An 18162-nucleotide genomic window follows, 5' to 3' on the forward strand; every position below is an offset into this window, starting at 1 on the left:
ATATATACATATATCAACTTCACCTAATGGAAGCATATATAAAATAAAGAGTATCAGTCCAATCACTGAGTCCCGAGGAACTCCATGACTAACTTTTGTGTAAGTAGAAAATTCATTATTTATATTTAAAAAACTGGAATCTAAAAGATAATTATGATTAAAATAATTTTAGAGCTGTTCCTGTAATCCCAAGATCATATTCAAGCCTCTGTAGTAAATTATTGTGATCAAATGTATCAAAAGCAGCACTGAGGTCTAACAGGACAAGTGTAGACACAAGTCCATTGTCTGAGGCCATGAGAATTTCATTAAGCCTCCAGTATACTTGCGTGAGTCCGCGGACGTCCGCACGTACCGGATTAGAGTCGAAGCGGACACCTAAAGTGCATGTCTGTGCAGATCTGTGGGCTGCAGGGCCAGCACTCCCTGTTTTTTTTTATTTTTATTAACAACATATAAACATAGAACACTGCTGCGGCTGGGGCTGCCAGCTCTCGATTTTTTTATTTTTTTTGCGACCTGTCAATCAGTTCAATAGGCGTGTCAGCAAAATGACCAATCAGCGACCTCAATTTGTCCTGAAGGTCAACGCCCCCCGTCTGTGGAGCTGGTCTGCAGCCGCTCGGGGTGGACGCTCAAGCATGAAGTCTCAACCCTCTGCGGACAGTGTGTACAGTTACCGCGCGGCTGACAGAACGTGCGAGTATACTCGAGCTTTTAGTGACTTTTACTAGTACTGTTTCTGTGCTATGATGAGCTGTGAACCCTGACTGAAACTCTTCAAACAGATTATTTCTTTGTAGATGTTCACGCAACTGACCTGCAACTATTTTCTCTAGAATTTTTGAGATGAAAGTTAGATTAGATATAGGTCTTTAATTGGCCAGAATTTCTGAATCAAGATCAGACTTTTTAAGTAAAGGTTTAATTACAGCAACCTTAAAGCTCTGTGGTACATAACCATTCATTAAAGAAAAATTAAGTAGATCCAAAATGTGGACATTAATTAGGGGAAATACCTCTTTAAGCAGTCTGGTTGGGATGGGATCTAGCAGACATGTGGATGGTTTGGATGAGGTTATTATTTTTGACAATTCAGAGAGCTCAACAGGACAAAAACTGTCCAAACACAATCAGGTTCCAGTAATATCTCTAAAGGTGCATCATCTGGCAGGGGACTAGAGATAGTAGAAAGAAGAATGGTTTGAATTTTCTCTCTAATTGAAATAATTTTATTGATAAAGAATCTCATGAAGTCATCACTGCTTATAATTGTAGGGATACATGGTTCAACAGAGATGGGACTTTTAGTTTGTCTAGTTATAGTACTAAACAGAAACCTAGGGTTATTTTCATTGTCATCAATTAAAGATGAATAATATAAAGTTCTAGCTTTATCGAGAGCTTTCTTTTATGTTAGAAAACTATCTTTCCAAGTTAAATTAAATTCTTCAACATTAGTGGAGCACCATTTTCTCTCCTGGTTTCTAGAGCCTGCTTTAAAGTAAATAATAATTTTCTGATAAGCACCTGCTGAGATAAAATTTACTCTCAGTGACTGTGTAGTCATTTAATGTAAACTCAAAGGTTGTTCAAAAATGGTCGGACAGAACCTGATTTTGAGGAACTATTACTAAGTCCTTAATCTCTATACTATAGGTCAGAACCAGGTCGAGAGTGTGATGATGCGAATGAGTAGATGTGCGGACATTTTGGGTAAAACCAACTGACTATTAAATTAAACATCATGCTGCTGATTTATTTCATGCTGTTGTGTTCACTCGTACTCATCTGCTCAGGCAGACTCATGTTTGTGTCGGCATATTGTTTTTGTACTACTATTGCTTAGTGTAATTTTAGTTTAACGTTTTTCTTAATTCATATCTTAGATCTTATTACCATTTTTCGTTTACATTTTATACTTTTGTTGGATGTAACTGGGACCCTGTGCACACAATTTAATTCCACCATATGTACCACATGTGGTGCGAATGAAAAATAAAGAATCTTTGACTTTGCTAGCAGTGTGGTCCTGTTAGCAGCATGATGTTAGTAATGACCGCAGCAACGGACGATGATTGTCCTCCAAAATCAGGTCTGGCAGACACAGAACATACAAAGTTCCCTGCGGAACCAAAACTGTTCTATAGAGGTCAGCTGCCATGACAGGCTGGAGCCTAATCCCGAGGTGGGAAAGGGGCAGGAGAGTGGGGTTCTGGTGGAACAAATCGAGCTGCAGATGGACCGCGTAGATGTCAGTGAATTCCTGGTGGACTGGAGTAGCTCAGAGAGCGGTCGGTTGCATCAAACCATCCTGCCGAACCCATGCACTGTGCCACCCTCCGCAACCCGTCTCCTTTCCTCCGCTCCTCTCAGATTCACCCCATCAACAATAATTTGTGGCAGCTATGTCAGTATACATCTAATGAAGAGTTTTAATAAAATATGTCCAGTGGGTCAGGAGATATTTTCCCAATACACAGATATATAGTATTATCATATACGCAAATGCACATACAAAATAGAATACATTCTTGTCAACTTTTATGGCTGTGAGCAATAAAAAAAAACTTTATCTCTGAAAGCATCAATAAAAAATAGTAATTTGAAACAGGTGAGGCTTGAAAGAATGCAGGTTTAGGTTAAAAGTGAAAGGAGCCCAGAGATCCCAACAACATGGCGTGATGAAGGTGCAACAGCACAGTGGAGGAGAGAGGGGAAAATGAGACTGGGGTGGAGGGGGAAGACGGATTGGGAAGGGTTGGTGTTCTGTGGTGGTGGTGGTGGGTGGGTGGGGGGGCTTTTGAGGATTCGTCTCTTGCTGGATAATTCCCAGGAGGATCTCTCTCTCCAACACTTGAAAGCTGTGAAGTGTGCAGTTCTGCTCATACTCCTCCTGGTAATTGGAAGAGAAGAAGAGGGGGAGGGGGGTCAGGTAAAAGAGGGAAACATGGGGGGGTTAGAGTGGGAATGGAAGGAATTGTCAGTAGGAGAGGCATGGTACTGACGGAATGAGGAGGAAGAGGAAAAACCTGACAATTTTATATTTTTGGCTGTCTTTTTAAATTTGAGTATATTTGTAATTTTTATTCTCGGTCATTATCCCGTCCTCTGTGTTGCCTCTGTTGGTTACCGCTCTCCTCCCTTCCTCCTTTTGTGTGTCTGTGGTTGCAGGCGGCTTTTGAAACATAGCCACAAGCGATTAATCATTGATGGATCCCCCCCCCCCCCCCTTTTCGGGCACGCAGGCAGGCCAGCGGGCAGCCCCGGCTTACTCGCTTATACGTCAGGACCTGCTGATTCACTCTCTGGGGCCTTCAAGCACGCACACATGCAGAGATACAAAGCAAACACAGAGACACGCAGACAGAGCAAGAAAGTACCCAGAATGGGTTTAATATGAGTGTCTGTGTATGCGTGTCTGTGTGTGTGTGTGTGTGTGTGTGTGTGTGTGTACTACTTTGTCCCACCAGAGACTCTGAGGTCCAATCAGCAACAAATAAAAGCAGCAAGATAAAAGAAATGTATTTGACCACAACAATGAGACAGGAACGTGTTTGGACGGGCCCCACAGGCCTTCTCTCCACGTCTTTAACGTCCTTCTCTCAGTAAACATCTGACTAAGTAAGAACATCTACAAAGTAGCACGGCGGAGCAGTGGCTAGCACTGTCGCCTCACAGCAAGGTTTCAGGTTTGCCTCAGCCTTTCAATGCAGGTTTGTTTACTTCAAGCACTCCAGTTTCCTCCCACAGACCAAAAACATGTATGTTAGGCTGATTGGTAACTCTAAATTGTCTCTAAGTGTGAGTGAGAGAGTGAATGATTGTTTGTCTCATTTGTCTCTATGTGTCTCTGTAATGGACTGGAGACCTGTCTACGGTGTCCAGGGCATGTTTTTGGTCTGTGGGAGGAAACCGGAGTACCCGGAGAAAACCCACCCATGCATGGAGAGACCATACAAACTCTACCCAGAAAGGTCCTGGGCTGGGATTTGAACTGGCGACCTTCTCGCTGAGAGACTACAGCTCTACTAGCTGATCCACCGTGCCATCCTTCAGGTCAATATATGTAAATCTGATAGTGTTATAGCAATTTTTCATGCAGGTTAAAGTTAAAGAAGCTGTGGTAGTCAACTTAACAGTGATGACTCCAAAAATGTAGTCAGACATAGATTACTTTGTGAGTTAAAAACAAAATGTTTAGTGGGTCATGAGATATTTTGCAAACAGTCAAAAAGGTTGTCTCCAATATTTAATGCCAAAGTTTTAAGCAAAGACCTTGAACCATAAGAATAACTTGGAGTATGTGGTGGCAATGATGCTCAGCTTCTTTCAAATGTAGCGCAATTTCTGTAAAACTGACTATATTTTGTCTTTCTTCAAGGTCCGTGGCTGTCGTGAATCAAGTTGTCTCTAATGTCACTCACTTGTTCTTGTGCATACACAGAGATTACTTGTGAGAGTTTTGTTAATTTCATTAGTTTCTGTCCAGTGGTTTACGAGAAGTTTTGGTGGCAGATACTCAAATACACACATATACAGGCATTCAATTCAAATTCAAAAATACTTGATTAATCCCAAAGGGAAATTAAATGTTGTAACTCATCATCCTGGTTTCATTAAGAGTTGTTATAGAAGCTGATGGCTGTGTGCAGGAAGGATCTCTTGTACCGGTCGGTCTTACAGCAGATCTGAAGAAACTGGTTGCAGACGTCGATTCGTCTACTTGGACTAGGCAGGTTTCTGGGTCCTCCTGGGCAGCAGGACCACCTGAATGTTGGGCAGAACTCCTCTCTAAGCGATGGTCACTCCTCTCATGCGCTTGTTGAGCTCTTCGTTATTGCAGACAGCCAACTACAGGTGTCGGAGGATGATCCTGGTCTTCTTGTTGTTACAAGCCGCATTTCCGACCAGCTCTAGGACCTCGGCAGTCAGGTACTCGAGCACCGCTGACAGGTAGATGGGAATTCATCCACGACACCTCCTTTTCAACTCACTTGGGGTTAGGTGCTGTAGTTCAGGTATTATTTGAGCTTTGAGATGTTAATCAGCTGCTCCCAGTTGTAAAAAGCACATTGTTGTTATGGTTACGCTTTATAACAAATGTCCATCCATCCATTATCTTTTATCCGCTTCTTCCATTTTGGGTCACGGGGGTCGCCAGTGCCCATGTCCAGCAATCACTGTGCGAGGGGCGGGGTACACCCTGGATGGGTCGCAAGTCCATCACAGGGACACATAGAGACAAATGAGACAAACAACCATTCACTTTCTCACTCACACCTAGGGACAATTTAGAGTTACCAATCAGCCTAACATGCATGTTTTTGGTCTGTGGGAGGAAACCGGAGCACCCGGAGAAAACCCATGCATGCACGGAGGGAACATGCAAACTCCACCCAGAAAGGCCCCCGGACCGGGATTTGAACCAAGGACCTGCGCGCTGAAAGGCAGCAGCTCTACCAGTTGCGCCACCGTGCTGCCTATAACAAATGTCCTAAAGTAAAAAGCTTTCAGTAAAAATCCTTCCAGCTGCACAGCACCCAATACCAGAGGAACCAATCAAAAAAAGTGATTAAGAAAACAAAGGAATTAAAGTTTTCAAAAGCAATATCCCAGAATGAAAGTAACAGAGCTACTCCAACATGCAGCCACCTTGAGCGGAGCAATTCTAGAATCATAAGACATGATCCGTCTTTGCCTTTTGTCAGTATAATATAATACTCAATACTTCTAAAATGAAAAAAAAAAAGTCCATGCTCAATAATCCAGGTATACAATCCAACAATTTTCAGTCAGGTCATCTGGACAGTTTCTTTTTTCTTTTTTTTGCTGAAACGTTTCACCTTCCATCCAGAAGGCTTCATCAGTCAAGGAAACACACAACACAAATCTGATTCTTCCCCTAAACAGCTTACTCCAAAGTGGAACAAACCAGTTATGTTGGTGCTAAGATGGTGTCTTTGGTATGCCTGCCTCCTCTGGTGCCGGCCCCCTTTCTCATCTACAGTCATGTCAAACTGGTTCAAAACCAAAAAAGTCCATGCTCAATAATCCAGGTATACAATCCAATAATTTTCAGTCAGGTCATCTGGACAGTTTCTTTTCTTTTTTTTTTTCCAGATGACCTGACTGAAAATTGTTGGATACTTCTAAAATGATTACACAAATAAAATAAAAAAACACGAGTGAAAAGTGTCACAGCTGCTCTCACTCCTTTATTTAAGCTTTTTTTCAGTTTATGCTCCAATAATGGAGTAAATAAAGAAGTTATTGGAGGTCATTTCCTCAGTGTATAGGAATTAAACCAGCAGTAATGTAGACCATATTTAAATACTTCCAGGTCATTTCTCTTCGTGAGGACCCTTCCTTTGAAAAGACTTTTGGATGAGACCCAGCGTGTGTTCTGAAGAGGAGAATCTGCAGCAGCAAACATTCTAGAACGTTCTGTTATTTTTACGGTTTGCTCGGTTGAAGCCCTGTGGAAAAGCATGCAGGGAATGAACGAGAAACAATGTGCAGTGCAGAAAAGTTTGGACAGTGCTGTTCATTTACTTTTTGACATTTGCGACAGGTGTTGGAGCCCTCTTTGCTTGTGGCAAATAATGAACACTAGTGGGTGTCTATGCATTTGTGTGACTATCTGCAGCTCAGATCTGCAGCTCAGATCTGCAGCTCAGATCTGCTGCAGTTTTTACAAATTGTTGATTTTTAAATTATGTTCACTTGCTGAGCATAAAAGGTGCTTTTGTATGAATAGAGTTTATGATAGAGTTTACATCTGAATTGTGTTCAGAATCACACAGATTTATTCATCACTTTCCAAATATTGCAAACTTGAGAAGTCAAAATGTGAATCAGATGTAATGAAAGCATGTCAGAAAATGATACAACTTAAAAATGTGTGATTGTTTTACACTCATGTACATTTCACTCTTGAAAACAAATCATCTTTATTGTTAATCATTGTCCAAGCGAGTATATTGAAGACCCCCACTTGAGCATTAAGCTGCCCTGAATCTCCCACTGCAAGTGTTAAAAGCTACAGGGACCACTTTTTTGTACAATAATAAAAATTTTGAATAAAATTAAAATGTAGTTTTGAACATAGCAACTTAGTGAATACTGCAGCCTAATAGATATATAAAATATTTTGCAATATTGTATTATGACAGATTATTTTAAAGCATTTTAAGAGTCATAATGGTCCAAAAAGTTTCTATATATTGATTGATCATTATTTTTTCAATCCTCCCATCCATTTTGTTTTGACCTGTTTTTTTATTTTTGGGTTACGATGGAGCTGGTGCCTATCTCCAGTAGTCACTATGTGAGAGACGGGGGACACCTACACAACTATTTGGGACTAATTGGACTTACAATTAACCTAACATACATGTTTTAGATCTGTTTTTGGTGGGAGGAAACCAGAATATAATACAAGGAGAAAGCATGCAAATTCCACATGGAAAGGGCCAAGCATGGATGCAAACCTGCAACATTCCAGCTGTGAGGGGACAGCACTAACATCTGCCTTGTTGTGCTACTCTTATCAAGCTGAAGTCAATTTTTGTATATAGCACACATTCACCTAAAAACATAATTTAAGGGCACCATACAAAAGTGAAAAGCTCAGTGACATTACTCTTTCACCTACCAAGGAGAACTCCAAAGTACAGGCTCCAAGATTGGGGCTTACAAGCAGCCCACACCAGCATGGTACCTCTGGGCAACTCTACAGTGGAACAAAGTCCAGCCCTCCCAAGGACATTGGGACACCTAACCTAACTGCACCTGACCCATATGGCTACTCTTGCAGGTGGTGGGCCTGCAGGAATGGGTAGAGGTCTGGTAACCAAGTGCTCGCCCATAAAGATCAAAGTTCGAGGTGACTTTATTGTCATTCGCATCACATGTGGTACATGAGGTGGAACAACATTGTGTACTCAAGGTCCCAGTTACACCTAAAAATAGCAAAAAATATTCATCCATCCATCCATCCATTATATTTTACCTGCTTCTTCCATTTTGGGTCACGGGAGATGCCGGTGCCAATGTCCAGCAATCACTGTGTGAGGGGCGAGGTACACCCTGGATGGGTTGCAAGTCCATCACAGGGACACATAGAGACAAATGAGACAAATAACCATTCACTCTCTCACTCACACCTAGAGACAATTTAGAGTTACGATCAACCTAATATGCATGTTTTAGGTCTGTGGGAGGAAACCAGAGTACCCAGAGAAAACCCACGCATGCACGGAGAGAACATGCAAACTTCGCCCAGAAAAGTCCCGGGACCAAGATTTGAACCAGGGACCTGCTCGCTGAGAGGCAGTAGCTCTACCAGTTGCACCACCATGCTGCCCTAACAAAAATATAAACTATAAAACAGGAACACTATACCAGATAAATTACGTTATTAACTTATTTTGTATGTATATGAATGTTTTGTTCAGTGACCTGAGATGAATTTGGTTGTGACTTGGTGCTATATAAATAAACTGAATTGAATGGAGAGTGAGATTGGCAGATGGACTGGTGCAGCCTCTGCAGTATTGTGGACTCTGTACCGGTCCATTGTGCTGAAGAGAGAGCTGAGCTGTAAGGCAAAGCTCTCTGTTTACCGGTCAGTCTACTTTCCTACCCTCACCTATCACGAGCTCTAGGTAGTGACCGAAAGAATGAGGTCATGGTTACAGGCGGTTAAAATGAGTTTCCTCTGCATGGTAGCTGGAGTCTCCCTTAGAGATAGAGTGAGAAGTTCAGTTATCCGGGAGAGACTCGGAGTAGAACCAATGCTACTCCACATCGAGAGGAGCCAGTTGAGGTGGTTCGAGCATCCGACACTCCCTGGGCACCTCCCTAGGGAGGTGCTTCGGGCATGTCAGACTGGGAGGAGACCCAGGACACGCTGGAGAGACTATGTCTTTTGGTTGGCCTGGGAACGCCTTGTAGTCCCCCCAGAAGAGCAAGAAAAAGGTACCCGTAGAAAAAGATGTCTGGGTCTCCCTGCTCAAGCTGCTGCCCCCCGACCTGACTTTGGAGCAAGTGGAAGATAATGGATGGATGAATTGAATTATACAAGGATCTAAGATATATGCTAAACAATAATAATATAATAAAATACTGTGTATGAAACAGCAGCCTGAACATGAATTTGTTGTGAGCAGATGAGTAGGAATATAGCAGCTTATGGGGAAGAAATCAGCAGCATGGATAATCAGCAGCACATATAGTCACATATCACCAACTAAAGTGGCATTACAGTGATTTTCCTGGTTAGGGATTTATGAGTCTAACAACTTGAGGGTAGAAGCTGTTCCTCAGTCTAGTGGTTCTACACTTAATGCTCCTAAACCTCCTGCCTGAGGGGAACAGGGCAAAAATTGTGTGTGCTGGGTGAGTGGAGTTCTTCATGATGCAGGTGGCCCTCTTCCTGCATCTGGAGGTGTAAATGTCTGTGTTGGTGGGGAGACTGACTCCAACAGACTTCTGTGCATCCTTCACCACTCTCTGCAGAGCTTTTCTTTTTACAGCTGCGCAGCCTCTATGTCACACGTTGATGCTGGAGCACAGGATGCTCTCCACTGCACACCTGTAGAAGGAGGTGAGGACTGAGCTTCCCAGACCAGCTCATCTCAGCTGCCTGAAGAAGTAGAGTTGCTGATGTGCTTTCTTGATTATACTGATAGTGTTGTTGCCCCAGCTGAGATTGTCATTCAGGTGCACACCCAAGTACCCGTAAGACCCTTCTCTAGGTCTGGCTCCAGGTTGGAGCCCCCGAAAACCCATTTCCTGGCAATGAACATTGAGCTCCTCTTCAGTACATATGAGTTGTAAAAGCTCTTTGTCTGGTCTTTCACTTAGGACCAGTGTGTCCATCCATTCATTATTTTAATCCGCTTCTTCCATTTCATGTCATGGGGGTCACTGTTGTCCATATCCAGGAGTCACTGTGCGAGGGGTAGGGGACACCCTGGCCAGGTCTCCAGTCCATCGCAGGGACACATAGAGACAAATGAGACAAACAACCATTCACTCTCTCACTCACATCTAGGGACAATTTAGAGTTACCAGTCAGCCTAACATACATGTTTTTGGTCGGTAGGAGGAAACTGGAGTACCCGAAGAAAACCCATGCATGCCTTGGGACAATTACCCCCAACAGCATAGCTCCTAAAATCATTTGGGTACCCAAACTCTTCCACCAGGATAAGGCAGCAATTCTTGGAGGAGTGTTTGTCAATATATTGCATTGCATTATGAATTAAATTACTGACTGCTGTATATGGGCTCCAGCAACCCCACAACCTGAGAACTTTTGTACAGTGCCCTGAAATTACTTTTGTTGTGAATTGTCATTATATATAATAAGAGTACCACATGCGGCACAGTATATACCTGCTGACAAACTGTTATACAGCAAAACAGCAATCTATACGAATGGCCCGGGCAAGCAAAGACCTTGTGTAGCCTTTAACCTTGATTTTTGACCTTGACCTTAGAGCTGGGGTGATGAAAAGTGTATGTGACACTTTGTCTAGAAATTATGTATAAATGTATTACATTTTGTAAAATTATCTTTAGCTGATCAAAGTTTATGAGAGGGACAATAGAAAATTTACAGACATGGACGGAGACTATAACATAATACGCTCGCCTCCAACATGCATGTAATAATTTTAATTAAATAGACTTTTATTACTTTTAGTATATTTAAAAAAAGTCAGTTAGTAACAATTTGTCAAAGGAAACCAGCAGACTGAGCTCATTCTTCACTAGATATAATCCCCCTTTCTGAAGAAGCGTGGTTTGGCAGGCAACAGTGGAAAGAACCAACTCCCTTTTAACAGGATGATGAAACCTCGAGCAGAAGCTAAACCCAGATGGTACCCCATCTGCCTCAACCAGCTGATGGTTGAGAGGACAAGAAGGATACAGACAAATGAGTTTAGCCATTCACATGTCCTATAGGAAGAAAAACAAAGAACACAAAGATAATGGTAGCAATAATTGTGAATACAAACTTGGAGAACAGAGCAAGTAAAGACTGCAGGTTGATGAAATATGGTCGGTATCATTCAATGTGGAAAAAATGTCTGGATTAATCAGTCTTTGTGAAATCTCCATAGTTTTTGTCCTACCAGAAATAAATTTCACTTCCTCTTCTCACTCTTGTTTACTTCCTACTGCAAAAGATTTTGTGGATAATGACCTTCAGTCAGCATATTCACAAGGTTTCACTAGTGGGGTTTCATTTTAATTTTAGTTTTTTTTCTTCTGCTGGTTGTGTAGATTTTCACATTTGTTCGAACTGCATGCAGGTTTATAAGTGCACTGTACTCTAGTCTGTCCTGCCTGGTGACTCACTGTGAACGACCCATCCACTGCATTACATCGCTGAGAAGACAGGGTACATATGAAACAGTCTATGGTGGTTATGTAATTGCTTTCATTAAATTGATTATGCAATCAAAGTCAGTGAAACAGACAGACAGGCAGGCAGGCAGAGAGATGGGGAGTGGGGATGTTGTGCATGTACACAAGTATGCCTACATACTGTACATACACTGCACTCAGGCAGGCAAGGGAATTTTCTGTCTTGTTAACAATAATAAAAATGGCTCCACATGACGCTCTTGTCTGTGCTCAGTGTGACGGCAGGTTTGTCCTGACGGTCTCACCTACACTCGTGTGCAGCACCTCATACTTTCCTTTTCTTTCTTGAAAGCCTCAGTCAGCCTCTTTCTTTACTTTCTCAATATTTATCGGACCCCAGGGGGCACCCAGCAGGCACCCCTCCCATCTACCGTCACTCACTTCTTCGATCAGTTCTGCTATGGAGAGTTCCTGGCTTCTCTGCTGGCTTACCAATTTTTTGTTGGTTTGATTTTAAATAAAGAAAGCAGATAAAGACAATGTGAAATCTTTTCTTCATTTTTTTGTCTTGCATCTCATTATTTCATAGTTGGCACTTTGTATCACATCTCACTAATGACTGCTCCATTCATCCATTCTCTCCTTCTCACTTGGTCTTACTGTCAAGAGACTGACAAAACCGTTTCATCCCAGGACTGTGTTTCATAACTTGGGCTTATGAGTTTTCATTCTGCTCATCATCTACTTTTTTCCTCCAGAGTGCAATTTAACTGAATTTGCCTTTTGTTTTGTCTTTTTTCCTTTCTCTTGCAGCCAAAAAAGCACCGGATGGCTCAGTCATCGCCAACGGCTACTGCGACTTTTGCCTCGGAGGCTCAAAGAAGACTGGCTGTCCTGAAGACCTGATCTCCTGTGCAGACTGTGGACGTTCAGGTAGGAGACCACTGAAGCCAGTGATTGGCAGGAGAAAGGCAGCCATCTGCTGATGCAACATTCTGACAAGTTTCCTTTTACCGAGTACGAAATTCATATTTAAGGAAATGAAAATCTGGATCTTTGATTAGATCTTTAAAATAAATGGACCATGCCATTGTTTTTGCTTTAGCCCATCTAATAAAAGGTTGAACTATGTATCTGAATTCAATGATAACTATTTAAGTCTCCCTTCAGAATGGATGATGGCCCTGCTATGCTCTTCAATGATTTATTAGTACACAGATGGATTGTGGCAAATTTGGAAAATCTCCTCCAGTGTAATGATAATCACAATGCTGATACACTATTAAAATCCTAACAGTTATTTTCCATATCACTGAAACATTTTCCTGCACTCTCATTTCACTCTATCTATGAGCAACATATTTCCCAGTTGGTTCTACCACTTATAATCACATCATCTCCTAGGCCTCACTTTGACTCAACTCACTTGGACTGCATCAGGATGCTAAAAGATAAGTCCACCCCACCACAACACTACCATACGGCCATGTGTAAGCTTGTTGGGGTCATGGCATCGGTCATACAGCATGGCCACACGGGTGTGTTCAAGCCCCACTTCATGAATACATTGACGCTAGCCTCTTCCACACTACACAGGATCCCAACACTCTGCTACCAAAATAATAAACCACCACAATTTCCCTTCGTTTTGCACAGCCATCCATTTTATACCACTTATCTGTAGTTGGATCATATCTGTGGTTGGGCAACAGGTTTAGAAGGGAAACCCAGACATTCCTTTCCCTAGCAAAAACATTTCAGCTCCTCCTTGAGGATTTCAAAGCATTCCCAGACCAGAGAGGATCTATAATCTTTTCAGGTGTATTCTAAAGGCCCCAGTATACTCAGGCGGACCTTTTTCCGCGCGGACTCGACGTGCATTGTCCACAGAGGGTTGAGACTTCATACTCGAGTGTCCACCCTGAGTGGCTGCAGACCAGCTCCGCAGGCAAGGGGCATTTACCTTCGGGACAAATTGAGGTCGCCGATTGGTCATTTGCTGACACGCCTACTGGATAGATTGACAGGTCGCAAAATAAAATTTTTAAAATTTTCAACAATGAGAGCTGGTAGCCCCAGCCGCAGCGGTGTTCTATGTTTATATGTTGTTAATAAAAAGTTCTAAAAAAACAACAACAAAAAAACAGGGAGCGCTGGCCCTGTAACCCACACATCAGACCAGCCCACCAGGAAATCTCCAGACCCTCCCGCAGCCACGCTGGACTTGATTTTAATTAGCTCGTGACAAATTCCTTCATTTCTCACCATTTCAGTCATGGCGTCAATGGAGGAGGAGGAAGAGATCGCTTGCCTTTTGGCAAAGAAAAAAAAAGAAAAGTTAATTAAACCAGATCAGGGATGAAGAAGGGGAATTTAATGCATTGATGTCGCAAACAAAACAGTCCTTCGCTGGGCAGTTTATTATGGGACCCTGAGTACGCATATGTGGTCGTCAAAATTGAGCTTTGTACGGAAATGCCCTGCGGGCGTCCGCTTCGACTCTAATACGGTACACGCGGACCTCCGCAGACTGAAGTACGCCTGAGTATACTGGGGCCTTTAGTCTGCCCTAGGGTCTCTTCCCATTGAGACAGCCCCAGAAAACCTCCAAAGAGAGGCACCTGGGAAGCGTTTCCATCAGACGTTGGAACCAGCTCAACTGACTACTTCTGATTTGAAAGAGTACCGGCTTTATTCCATGCTCCTGCTGAATGGCAGACCTTCACACATCTTAAAGGCTGAGGCTGACCACTCTACAGAGCAAGCCCTTTTCATCCACTTGTGTCCTGGATCTCATTGTTTGGGTCATAATCAGTACCTCAAGACCATAGGGAAGACTAGTGGTCTAGGGAGACTCTTCCTGTATCTTAACCCTCCATCACCTATCACTCTTTAGGCTATTTCTAAAAACATTTCTGCAAAATGCCGGCATAGACCTGTCTATATTTATGCTTCATTTCACTTTTCATGAATCACAGATAAAGCCGGCTACATCCTGCACAAACATGAGCATTTAGAGATGATGAGGGAAGTGCGGAACCATAATAGGCATGGAGCAGAACTAATATTATTTTTAATAATGTGATGCATTATTAAAAATATTAAATTAAAATTACATCTGCTGATATTTGATATTCCCTCTGTAATAAATTTGTATGTTGTTTAATCCCACGAGCAGGCAGTCATACACTAATCTCATTCGTTCATCACATTAATGAGCTGCGGCACCCTTGCATACTTTTATCCATTTTAGTGGTCCTGTCTTTGTCTTTGCCTAGTTTGGTGGCACAGAGTTGCACCAGGGGTGCACTCGCCACCTTGGTCCGTTCAGAAATCTCACCATGGTGGCCAGAACATGTCTCAGTCCCAGACTAAAAGGTGTCTTGTCAAAGAGCCTTCTGTCACATGTGCTGAGGACCCCACTGGGTTTTAAATACACCCCTGAAGACCAAATCACTATTTTGGCTTTATCTTTTTCATTATGGTGGGGTTGTCATCCAGTATGAAGGAGGCCTAATGCAATGTTTCAGACCCATTTGTGTTTTTGATAATTTTAACAGTGATCATCTTGATTTTGCTGCTGTGTGTAAATATGCTTGTTTAAACAACTGGCAAAAAACAACAACTTTAAATCTTAATGAAATTCATGGTTTTTATTTTCTTTTGTTTTGTTGGTGCACTAGAACACTATGTGGTATTATGCAACGTAGACTAAATCAGAAAAAAATACTTTTATCTAATAAAATAACTTGGTCGAATGAATGAAATTTAAAAATAAAACAGTGTAATGTGATAGGTACTGGTGGCTTTAATGTAAATTGTTCCAAAATAGTTTATCATTACTATTTGTGTTATGTTTTACCTTTGACAACTCAAGGGCTTTTTGCATTTCTTGCATCTAATTTCACTATTGTATCAAAATTCAATAATGATTGATAAGTTGTGATCAATAGTAATCATAGTTACGTTTAAAAAATAACAGATTGGATGTAGCTCAATGATTTGGGCCTGTACCAATCTCTAAAAATACGCTGCCTGCTGATAATTTGACCTTTTAAATGTCGTCTTGATGTGACATTTTTTTTAACAACAGAAATAATTTTGTCTATTGTTTTATCAGCTAATTGTAAATAAATAAACTTCTCTTTGTTTTTCATTTGAGATTGATTTAACAGATGTTTGTGAATGTTTTTGTTAAAGAATGCCAGATATTTTTTTAAAGTAGTGTTGGAATATTTTATAAAATGATTGTATAATTTTCCCATCATTTGCTTTTTACTTTGATTACGTGAAGTGTTTGTACAGTTTGGTTCCATGTAAAACCACTGATTGTACATGGTGCAGAATCTTTGTGTTTATTATTTCACTGCATGTGCTGTATATATGTGCTTATTCTTCATGTTTCTTTTTATCTGAAAAATAAACAAAGACCTAAAAAGATTGACGTGAATTGTAGTGAATGGGCTAATGTAAAAAAAAAAAAAAACATTGGTATGGTCCTTGTCTTTAATGTCACATAAAAGGCAAATGAAGGTCAGGAAGTTGAAAAATGTGTCCATAATCATGAGTATGGCTGTTTTCATTCACTATAAATTTCCCAATATCAGTTATTTTGCAGTAATATTTGAAAAATTTACTTAAAGTGTTAATTTACTTTATAGTGCCATAGAAAACATATGGTAGAGTATTGAAACAGACCATCACAGGCTAACTTATGCTAATGCTAACATCCACATATCATGCTTATAATTTTCAGACATTACAAATGTGTATAAGTGTTTTATCTCCTCTTTCATCTGAGCTGCAGGGCTTGAAAACTTATTAGAAAATGTGAAATGATCTTTTAAGATAAAATATTCAAGTCTAAATATGAAACGTTAAATACATTGTATGCTGCCAAAAACAAACAAACAAACAAACAAACAAACAAAAAAAATGGTAAGCTGCAGTTTAATTGTTGCGCTGCACAGCTTTTTAATTTTATTTATTTATTTATTTATTTATTTTGTATTTGCACACAATCTTCAACTTTTAAAATCAGCGCTTTGTGCAGAAATATCAAAGTTCATGCTCAATAATCCAGGTAGAAAATCCAACAAAGTTCAGTCAGGTCATGTGGGCCGTTTCTTTTTTTTTTTTTTTTTTTTTTGAGACGTTTCGTCCTTCATCCGAAAGACTTTGGCTGTGGCTGCCTCAGGAGTCGACGGGGGAGAGGGAGGGCCCCAAAAACCATTTTATCACCAGCAAAGTGGTTGGTCCACTGTGTGGGTTTGCTGCTTGTGGGACTCAGTTTGTTTGTGGCTCCACAGATTGATGAAGTCCTGTGGACGAAGGACAAACGTCTCGACAACAACAGCAAAAATGAACCCTTCCAGATGACCTGACTGAACTTTGTTGTATTTGTGCAGAAATATTTTGTAGATTATATAAACTGACAGCATTATTATACTTAAGGGTTTTATATAGTTACGACTTGTGTGAATAAATAAAATGCAACAAAGAAAGTATAACAGATATATGTACATAAAGTTTGTCTGTTTTATAAAAACAGATGATGTAAATTACACTTTCTCAGTCAAAACCAGTACAATTTAAGTTGCCTACAACCTCAGATCCCAGTGTGAATTGTAGCGTAGTGTTGTTTATTTATACCACAGATGGCTGAAAATACTCTGTGCATAATTATGAGGAATGTTGCATTCAAGTAGTGTTTGAAATACAAAAATACAAGACTATTCCCAATTTAGGTTAATCTATAGTTGCCACAATGTAGTGAGTGAGTGACCATATGAAATACAACCTGTGCATCTGCAAGAAGAGCACAAAGGAAAAATTAAGGTAACTTTATGAGACGGAAGGGACACATTTATTTATGAAAGTAGCAAAAATAGTATGGATATTTGTCTGCCAAATTTGATAGTTTGTCATACCTTTATACTTGGATAAAATGACGACTTCTGCTGACATATTTATGTTAATATAGGAGGAAAATGTTGCCTAAAAATATGTTTTAAAAATTACAGAGTTAAGTTCAGGATGACATAAAATCATGGACACAGAAAATGTATAGTGGATGATTGTACTCAAACTACTGAAGCAGTGGTAGTGAAAAACATGTTTGCATGTATGTTTGTGTGTGTGCGTGTGTGTGTGCATGTGTGTGTGTGTGGGTGTGTGCACCAGGCCACCCATCCTGTCTTCAGTTCACAGTGAATATGACGGCTGCGGTGAGGACTTATCGTTGGCAGTGCATCGAATGCAAGTCCTGCAGTTTGTGTGGCACCTCTGAGAATGATGTAGGATTTCTCTTTTTACTACATGTTTACTCCAAACACATGTGGCTGCACACACAACCACACACACACGCACACACACACACATATATGTATATGTATATATATATATATATATATATATATATATATATATATATATGCAAACGCAGATAATCTTGTACTTGTGGCTTGAATTTATTGGTGGTGTTACATGTTAAGCATCAGATGTGTTTTCAAGGCCAAGTGTGGTGATAAAGTCAAGCACAAGAAAAATGAACTGCAGAAAGGTTACACAGATAATACAGCAGTAAGAATGACAAAGATTTCCATAATAAAACGCTGACGCAAAACTGAAGAAAGTTGTATTTTACTCTTTATTATCAGTCTAAATGAGTCTTGAATTGTATTATGAGCATTACATTTTAAAACTGACATAATTTACTTTTCAGAAACACATTTGACCAAACTAACTGAAATATAAACTCTCTGAAATAAAGTTAAGCAC

The 18162-nt window shown here is 40.7% G+C and overlaps 1 protein-coding gene across 1 annotated transcript in view; it reads left to right on the top strand.

Annotated features, from left to right (window-relative positions):
- The window catches only part of dpf1 (D4, zinc and double PHD fingers family 1), a 94687-nt gene that overhangs the window by 70064 nt on the left and 6461 nt on the right, over positions 1-18162 (top strand). Inside the window, exon 9 of the mRNA XM_037678511.1 lies at positions 12196-12315. Within this exon, the coding sequence (XP_037534439.1) occupies positions 12196-12315 (120 nt within the window). The remainder of the gene's footprint in view (positions 1-12195; positions 12316-18162) is intronic.

The sequence above is a fragment of the Nematolebias whitei genome, chromosome 6 (assembly GCF_014905685.2).
Source record: "Nematolebias whitei isolate Nwh7 chromosome 6, NemWhi1, whole genome shotgun sequence".
Lineage (NCBI taxonomy): Eukaryota > Metazoa > Chordata > Actinopteri > Cyprinodontiformes > Rivulidae > Nematolebias > Nematolebias whitei.